This window comes from Orycteropus afer, unplaced genomic scaffold, assembly GCF_000298275.1.
Source record: "Orycteropus afer afer isolate SDZICR_OR568_19922 unplaced genomic scaffold, OryAfe1.0 scaffold00307, whole genome shotgun sequence".
Classification (NCBI taxonomy): Eukaryota; Metazoa; Chordata; class Mammalia; order Tubulidentata; family Orycteropodidae; genus Orycteropus; species Orycteropus afer.
This window is the reverse complement of record NW_006921894.1, coordinates 2909002-2917868: the sequence shown is the minus strand read 5'-3', so window position 1 is coordinate 2917868 and position 8867 is coordinate 2909002. Positions and strand designations below refer to the sequence as shown.

Genomic DNA, 8867 nt, shown 5'->3' with positions numbered 1-8867 from the left:
TGAACCCACACCTGTGGTTTCCAGCCAAACAATGTACAGGCATGTGAGTTAAACATTTACCTCAAGTAGACACACGCCCTGGGGAGAACAATCATGGGAGAAGGAAGGGCTGCTTATGCACAGGGCGACAGCTCAGGGTGCAGGAGAGTATGGAGGGATGGTCACTAGGAAGAGGTAACTATGGGGAGGAAATGGAAGGGGAGCTGTTGCATTGTAGTAAAGTGTGGTCAATGACATGAGACAAAGTATGTGTGAACTGCTGTATGGAAAGTGAATTTGCTCTGTAAATCTTCACCCAAATCACAATTTAAAAAAAAAAAAGTAAACTTCAGCTTTTCAAAAGCCAGGAGAGTTGGTTTTCAATATGAATTCACGAATTTATTCTAATGAGATACTAAGCCTTGCCTTCTAGGCTGATTACAAAGTTGATAAGGTTAACCTTTCAATTCAGTAATTAAAGAAAATTTTGTTATTTTAACAGAGACAAACCCCATTTTAACTTTATATACTATTTGATACTGAAGCTTTTTAAAAATCTCGTAAATTAACCCATTATTAAGATTAGCCAAGAAAGAGTAAAAACTTCAATCATATAAATAAAATCCTTTTTATAAACACACACACACATATACAATGTATTTATAAACAAACACACAAATTGTGGCTACAAAAGGTAACAATGATACCAATCATCATACCTACACCCATAAGTTCCACAGTAAGATTGGTCACTCCATTTTCTGAGCCCAAAACTGATCGCCATTCAAGAAAATAGGATGCTACTAAAGTGGTCTCACCAAATATATCTGTTTTGATTAGCACCATATGAACTGGATCACTTATTGACAGCATTGTTGTTGAGTCAGCCATTCTAGTTCCATCACCTAGCAATATAATCCAAACAAAAGAACACCACATTACATATTCAGGTAGGCCAACAAAAAAGAGTAACTTTAAATAAAAAAAAAAAAGGAAGGAAGATCGAGCAATCTACTTCTGTAGTGATACCGCCTTGAAAACCCAAGGAGGGGTCACTATGAATCAGATCCGACTCCATGGCAGTGAGTTTGTTTTTTTGAAGAAAAGAATAACTGGACTGAAATCTATACTAAATAATAAAATTACATAAAACCAAATAGAATAATCTGGAAATGCCTCAAAAAGCATGTCCCTGACTAGGAATAAAAGTACAGTCTTATTTCTATCACTAATTTTTAAGAGACCTGGTAGAATAGTGATGAGTTATCTCGTTACTTACTGAACAACAATGCTTTCCCAAACTTGAGGTAATAAGCTGTTCTTAAAAAGTGCTTAACTAAAGTATATGTCACCACAATAAAAAGCCTTCAAATATATTAATGTTAATTCTCAAAGTACATTTATTTCTAAGTCTCTAGAAACAATCACTGTATTACCTACACCAAACTGAAACACTCAGCACCTTGAATCTAGCAATTTATTCCATTACTTGTCTTAATTACGTAACATTTTTCACTGGGAATTTTTTTTTTTTTTTTAAGTACTGTCATCTTTAGTCATCTTAAGGAGGTCTGGTGGCATTGTCGAAGGCATCTGACTACTAACCAGAAGGCTGGCGGTTCAGACCCACCAGCCACTCTGTGAAAGGAAGAATGGGGCAATCTACTTCCATAAAGATTTACCACCTCGGAAACCCAATGGGGGTTGCTATGAGTCAGAATCAGCTCAATGGCAGTGAGTTTGGTTTTATCAGTCATCTTAATAATCTAAAACTCTGAAAATAAAATTCTACAAATTTATAAAGTTTATAAAGATTTCTATGTTGACAAACAAAATATACAAAATACTTTCACAGAAGGAGATATAATGTAAAACTACAAGAATCGAGTGTCTTAATTTTAAAGCTATAAAAATAAGAGCTATAGATTCACATAGAAAGTTTGATTTTTAAAAGTTGTACACCATCACAAATCTAGCTATGCTTCCTTTATAAACAAGAAGAATCACGTCTGATTCTCCACTCTACCTCCAGCATCTGCCTACCACGGTACCGTGTACAGTATAGGCATTGAAGTATTTATTACCAAAGAACCAACAATTAAAAAAGTAAAAAATAATCTCGAGGGAAAATTAATTAGTAAACAAAGACTAAAGCAAGAAGGTGAACAGAAGTTTAAACAGACTGGAAAAGAGTAGTGGGGAAAAAATAAAAGACTAGGAAGATTGGTGCATTATAAACCTCCCCTTATAGCTGTAGTTGTTAGTTGTTCTGCAATAAAACCCAACAAACATTTATTCAATTAAATGACAATTTATGATGATCCCTTACCTAAGCTTTCTCTGTGTACTTCAAGTAAAAAGCCATCATGAAAATCTGGTTCACAGGCACAAGGAACAGGTTTAGAACGAAAACGTTGGTTTCGAAAATGTAAACATAAAGTAAAAGTCGAACAAATTTGTCCTGGTAAAGGCTCAGGTTCTTGCAGATGTTCCAAGAAAGCTTTTCCACCCAAAACCTGAAGGTAAAGATACCTCCGTGTTGGATCAATATTAGCTGTAAAGTGTAGCAATATAAATGAGGAAACTGCCAAAATAACTTAAGATATGTGATCAAGACAATAGGAAATCATAACTTGACAGGAATAAAATCAAAGACTAAAAAAACAAAAGTAAGTAACAAATTTACTACATATCAGGATCATATGCATACTGGAAAGAGAGATACATAATATCCTTTACTGAGTTTACATTCTGGCTACTTTCTCTCAGCTAAGATGGAGTCAGAGGCAAGATTTAGTATACCTTTGTTTTTCAGCTCTTTATCCAACATTTCTTCACCTCCATAAACCAACTTAGACAATTACCAGATACAAATTAGTGTACCTGTCACCTAATTATACTACCATTAAAAGCACTAGACTGAATAGTTTTTTAAAAAATAAAACCCATTGTTAAAATATAAGAAGTAAGTATTACTATTTTTGCTTCTACTGTGCTTACATTAAGCCTTCTGATATACTTAATGAACAAAATCTAAGTTTTTCAGCTGACTGAGCACAAATATTTTATATTTCATTTTGGTGGGGGAAAAAAAAAAAAACCTGAAGTATTTTCTATTAAACACCAAACATTAGAGCAGATCCATTACAATCTGCAGCTAAACTAATTTTGGGAAAAAAAAATACACATACTTTTTTTTAACAACGTTGACTGTCTATCAATAAAACCAGCAGGTTGTTTTGGAGAGGTAGGGGGTTCTTGATCAACATTTTCCTACAAATGCAAAAGGAAAAAAAAGTTAAAAGAAGTTAGAAAACAAAAATTATGTTTAAGCAAGAAAATGCCAATAATGGGGCTAAGCACTGAACCAGAAGTAGCTAGGATAAGGGCCCTTCAAACATCCTTCATTTTCCTAGCATAGGTAAAATAACAAAAATAAATGTTTACATAAAAGATAATGTAACTAATTCACCACTCCTAAAAGTCTAATTACTAAAAAATTAAATTGTTTCCAACAGAAGTGGTAAAAACAAATCCTTAATACCTTAAATAAAGTTAAACTCTCTCTAAACCTCATATAACATTTGGTCTATGAGTGGTCATGAACAGATTTTAATAAGGAAGTGGAATTCACACAGCAGAAGCTGTTATTAGGTCATTTTTAATAATAAGGTTTCTAAACCTCAAAAACTAAAAAAGGATGCTATTCCTTGGTGTATTATAAAGTCCATACCCATTTTTACATTAGGTTATTCAGGTATTGAGGTCACAGCTTCTCATTATTGCCTCATTTTCAAAAGAAGGCCTACTTACTAATTTGCACTGAGAGGCTATCACCCTACTACCAACCTATTTGTAGGTAAAGATTTGACATCTCTTAAATAGCCAATTATTTTCTTAAAGAAATTTATAATGTGTTAGTCATAGAAAATACAGTCCCCCAAAAAAGTGCATTTATTTTAAAAATAAGCTTATCAATCTGAAAAAAATTATAGCACATTTTCATGAAAAATAATTTTGCTATGGTGAACTACTTTAACTAAAATATGTACATTTGAAGTTACAAACTTAAGAGGATAACAAGAAAATCCTATCATTATGCAGAGAAGAGTATGGTATACCATCTAATTTCAATATTATACCAAAGACTATTTGCTTAGAGCTACCTGAAACAAAGATATTACTAGACAAAATGGTTTTAAGTGGTTTTATTAAAAGGAGAAGCCCCAAACATTGACTCTATAAACAGTGTCAAGCATGAGAAGTTACTTAAACTCTCAATTTTTTTCCCTAAATGATTACTCACGGTAACAAAATTAAGTTCTTTCATCACGTCATCAATGATTCCTCTACGTTTAAGGGCTTTGATCAAATCTTCTGTTGATAACTGCTGTTGATCAGGTGCCAATTCTTCACGTATAGTCTCTGCAAGGATTTCTCGTATTCTACTATGGACATCCATCTGTGTCAGAAACTTGTATTATGATTTGTTTTTCTCCTGATAGTACATGTATCAAAGCAGCCAAATATTACCAATATTTACCAGTTTGTTTGTGAATTCACCCATTGCCATCCACTCATTTTGATTATTCATAGTGACACTGTAGGAAAGAGCAGAACTGCCCCATGGGGTTTCCAAGGTTTCTTTACAGAACTGCCTTATCTTTCTCCCACAGAGCAGCTGGTGAGTTCAAACCGCCAACCTTTTTTATTTGGTTAGCTGCCAAATTCTTTAACCATTACACCACTAGAGTCCCTTGAAAAATGACAAAGGACAATCTCACTTGCTGTGTAAAACATCCACCAAAACCACTTTATTTCTAAATAATGAGGGGAGAGAATGGTAGAGACTAAGTCTAGGAAGTTTTTTAGGCTTCTCAAACTAATTGTAAATGGAAATTGTTAACACAATTCAATGAGATCAAAGGTGGCTTTGTTGCTGCTATTATTTTACAGAAAAAAAAATTTAAAAAACATGAAAGTTATAGTACAAATTCCAGAAAACAGTCTGTACTGGTTATCTACTACCTTTGTTACTTTTTCCACAAAACAAAATTCAAGCAAAATATATCTTTTAAAATCACAAGAACCTGCAGTACGCAAATCAGTGTGAATTTGCTTCCAATTTATTAGAGGTCTAATCTTGCGCCAACTTATTTACCTTTTATGAGTTTGTTTCCCCACCTACAAAATAGAAAAATATTGCCCTCTCACAAAATGTTGTGAGGTTAAGAAGCTTGGCATACAAATGCACGATACATGGCAGTTTTTATTAATACTTCAATGTCCAGTTTTCTTAAATCAGCTTTTCTCATTCAGTCAAGTGTCTTGAGCTCCGAAACATCGCAAATACTTCTTATTTAAAGTACTGGCTCAATTTCAATGGCATTCCCATGTTTCATCTTAGAGAAATTAATTTCTCATGCCTGAATATAAACCTGTTCCAAGCACAAGTTTGACTTCTAGAAATGGTCCCATCAGCATTTCACTTTCACAACATTCCTACAGTACCAGAACCACCGATTAGCGAGAAAAGGTCTCCTGGCTTCAATCTCAAGCTTCATCCCTCTGAGCCCTGCTTCCACAAAACCGCGCGGATGGACGCTGGCAGGGAGGAGACAGGGCGTCCTCACCTTATTCAGCTGCTGGTGGATAAGCTGCTTCAGCTCAGAAGCTTTCTCTGCGGGCAGCGACATGTTGCCAACCGCGCCTGGTCCCAGTTCCTCCGCGGCCCAAGAGCCTAACCCCTGCGCGCCTCCCGAACCACAAGCGCAGCCCACGGCTACGAAAAACGCCTGCGTAGTTACAGCGCGCTCCGAAACAAATGGGGGCGGGGCGTCAGACGGGGCGGAGCTGGGGAGCGGAGACTCAAGCCCCGGAATGCCTCCAGTGCTGCCTGAGCGTACCAGAGAGGTTGCCTATGGGCACTTTCAGCCGCCATATACCCACCTATGAGCCTTCCAGAGCCTCCGAACATGCTGCCCTCTAGACTCCCGTACCCTCTGATAATGTCTTCCCACCTTCCGAGCAGGCAGTTAACCTGGAAGGCCCTCTCAGGACTCGGCGCCGAGAGGACGCAGGACCCCACTCGTTCGCGTTGCTCTTTTGCCAGCTCAGTTACCGTCGCGTTACTTCTCGGCGCTCACGCAGTCCTTTCCCGCCACCTGTATTTCCTGGGTGGGTCGAGACGGCACGGGCTCGCAGGTCGACTTCGCCGCGATCCCGAGTCTGCCCTATCACCCACCTTCAAACTGCAGCCATGTTTGTGCCCTGCGCGGACCCAGCGCCTGAGCTCACCGGCTTCACCTTCTTGATGGTGAGTCCCCTTGATGTGTTCTTGGCGGCCCCGCAAGCGCAGCGGCCTCCTCATGCCCCGCGGCTCTGCTTATATCTCACTGGTTCTTAGGAGGAAAAATGTGCTCGTCTCTATGGTTTTCAGCCTTCACTGAAGACGCTGTCGCTGGAGGTGGCGGTCGAAATAGAACCTTTATGGAAACTATCAACGTAGTCAAGTCGACAGTTTATGTTTGTTAGTTGTGAAAATGTGGGGATGTTACAGACTCATAGTACAGGTGTTGTGCGGGATATTTCCCTTAAACTTTATCCTAAAAATTTTTTTTTTCAAGTTACTTTCAGGGTCAGTCGTAAGCTAGTAAGGCAATATTACTCTCCAAAGAGACTTTTTGTTAAGCCACAGGACAAGTGTAATCTTAAACCGTATTGTTAACTAGTCAGAATGTAGGAAATGAAGGTTTCTTGTAAAAGTGTTAAAATCAATGATACTAGTAAAAGTAACCTTTTTGCTAGTAGCTAAAATGATAGTATCGCCTGTACAATTGTCTGTCTATTCCATGATTCTGGTGGCGCAGTGGCTAAGGCATTAGGTCACTACCGAAAAGGTCGGCTGTTCGAATCCCCGCTCCACGGGAAGAGGATATGAGGCAGTCTGCTTCCTTGGGAATTTACAGCCATGGAAACTTTATGGGCAGTTACAGAGTCTCTGTGGATCCAAATCGACTCCATGGCAGAGTTTGGTTTTGCTTTTTTGATTCAGTGTTTCAGTAAATACTCTGTTATAAACGAGTGTTAGAGTAAGATTAGGTCCTTGTCAGCCAGAAATTTACAGTCTAATTGGGAACCATGTAAATGAATAAGGGCAATAAATGCTAGAGTAGAAGTTTGAAAAGAGTATGCACACAGGGTGCAAGAGGAGGGGGAGAGGCCACAGGGCTATTTTTTAAAAAGCTTCACAGCCCAATTAATGTCCAGAGGATGAAGTATTGGTGGGTGGGGGTATGAATAGGGCATTTCAAAAAGATGGATGCCTAACCCAGAGACATAAAGCCATGAGGAATGACTAATTTTGGAATGACTCGTTGAGGCAAAGTAGGCTGGAGGCCTGTGAGCCCAGAAAACATCTTTATAGAATGTGCTGTTTGGAGTGTTATATGACAGGAGAGAGAGAGAACAATCATTCTTTTCTTCATTGAATAATAAGTGCATGAAGCCAGAGGGCAGAGTGTTTCAGGAGCACAGAGTGGCCTTTTGTCAAAAGTAGCCAAGATGTGTCCATTTTAGATTTAACAGTGTGTAGTTTGTTGATAGTAACCTTGACAAACGGTTATCAGTGGAGTGGTGGAGAGGGAACCCATATTGCAGTAGGTTGAATAGATGAGAGGTCATGAAGGTGTGGGTACATTCAGTGATAAAGTTCCTGTTTATGTTTTAGTGGACAGCTGCTGGAGATTTTGGCTATGTAGGTAGACTGAGAAATGTATATTAGAGGGGTATGTGGGATCAAGGGAGAGTTGTAATCTTAATGGAAGCAGACTGTCACACCTTTCTCCCATTGGGTGGCTGGTGGATTTGAACTACAGGAGATTATATTGGAGATTGTCAGGGAATTGATAATAGTTGTGAGCAATAGGAGACCACCGTGAGGGGCCCAGCAAAATAAGCTACCCCTTCTTGGATTACCGAGGTGGTATCTCCACGGAAGTCTTCCTTCTGAGGAGTGGCTGGTGGGATTGAACCACCAGCCTTCTGGTTAGCAGTCAAATGCCTTAGGCACTACGCCACCGGAGCTTCCAAGATAAGATGAAGGTCAATAAAAAGCAAAGCTGGAAATAGCTCCATAGTAAAGGTAGCCATTAGGCTGGCGCTAGAGCTCAGGTAAGCAATCTGAGCTCTAGGCAGAGATTTGGCACTTAACTAAAGTCATGGGATGTGTATTGGTCACTCAGACCTGTAGAAATGGGCAAAAACAAGAGACCCAAAAGCACTTTGTTTTTGTTTTAATACATTACAGACTTTCCACTTGCTTTTCTACTTCTCAGGATGTTCATTCCCAGATTTTTGTGTGCCTCTTTTCCTTGTTTCCTTACATCAGGTCTGTAGTCACTTGTCACCTGAAGTGAATTTTTCCTAGACGCTATTTAAAATTATAACCAAGTATACACACAGATAGGAACACTTATGCATTATATCCATTTTCTCTGCTTTTTTTTGGTACCTAGCATTTACTGGTCATTTTGAATCAGACAACCATATGATCTACTATGCCAGGAATGACAGTTTAAAGGGGAATGGCGTGGCATTCATCATCACAAAGGATGTTTCAAGATCTGTCCTGAAGTACAACGCTGTCAGTGATAGGATAATATTTATACGCCTACAAGGAAGACCCGTTAATAACGTCTATTATTCAAATTTATGCTTCAAACACCAAAGCCAAAGATGAGGAAATTGAAGATTTTTATCAACTTCTGCAGTCTGAAATTGACCAAACTTGCAATCAAGATATGTAAATTATCACTGGTGACTGGAATGCAAAAGTTGGAAACAAAGAAGAATCACCGGTAGTTGGAAAATTTGGCCTTGGTGACAGA

The 8867-nt window shown here is 38.4% G+C and overlaps 2 protein-coding genes across 2 annotated transcripts in view; one reads left to right on the top strand and one right to left on the bottom strand.

The window, feature by feature from the left end:
- The window catches only part of CEP76 (centrosomal protein 76), a 60968-nt gene extending 55293 nt beyond the window's left edge, over positions 1 to 5675 (bottom strand). Inside the window, exons 1-5 of the mRNA XM_007951675.2 lie at positions 5613 to 5675; positions 4286 to 4441; positions 3171 to 3252; positions 2309 to 2533; positions 699 to 884 (exon numbers count right to left, since the gene is read on the bottom strand). Coding sequence (XP_007949866.1) covers positions 699 to 884; positions 2309 to 2533; positions 3171 to 3252; positions 4286 to 4441; positions 5613 to 5675 — 712 coding nt within the window. The remainder of the gene's footprint in view (positions 1 to 698; positions 885 to 2308; positions 2534 to 3170; positions 3253 to 4285; positions 4442 to 5612) is intronic.
- PSMG2 (proteasome assembly chaperone 2) overlaps positions 5674 to 8867 on the top strand; it is a 55832-nt gene continuing 52638 nt past the window's right edge. The window contains exons 1-2 of the mRNA XM_007951674.2: positions 5674 to 5892; positions 6011 to 6295. Coding sequence (XP_007949865.2) covers positions 5674 to 5892; positions 6011 to 6295 — 504 coding nt within the window. The remainder of the gene's footprint in view (positions 5893 to 6010; positions 6296 to 8867) is intronic.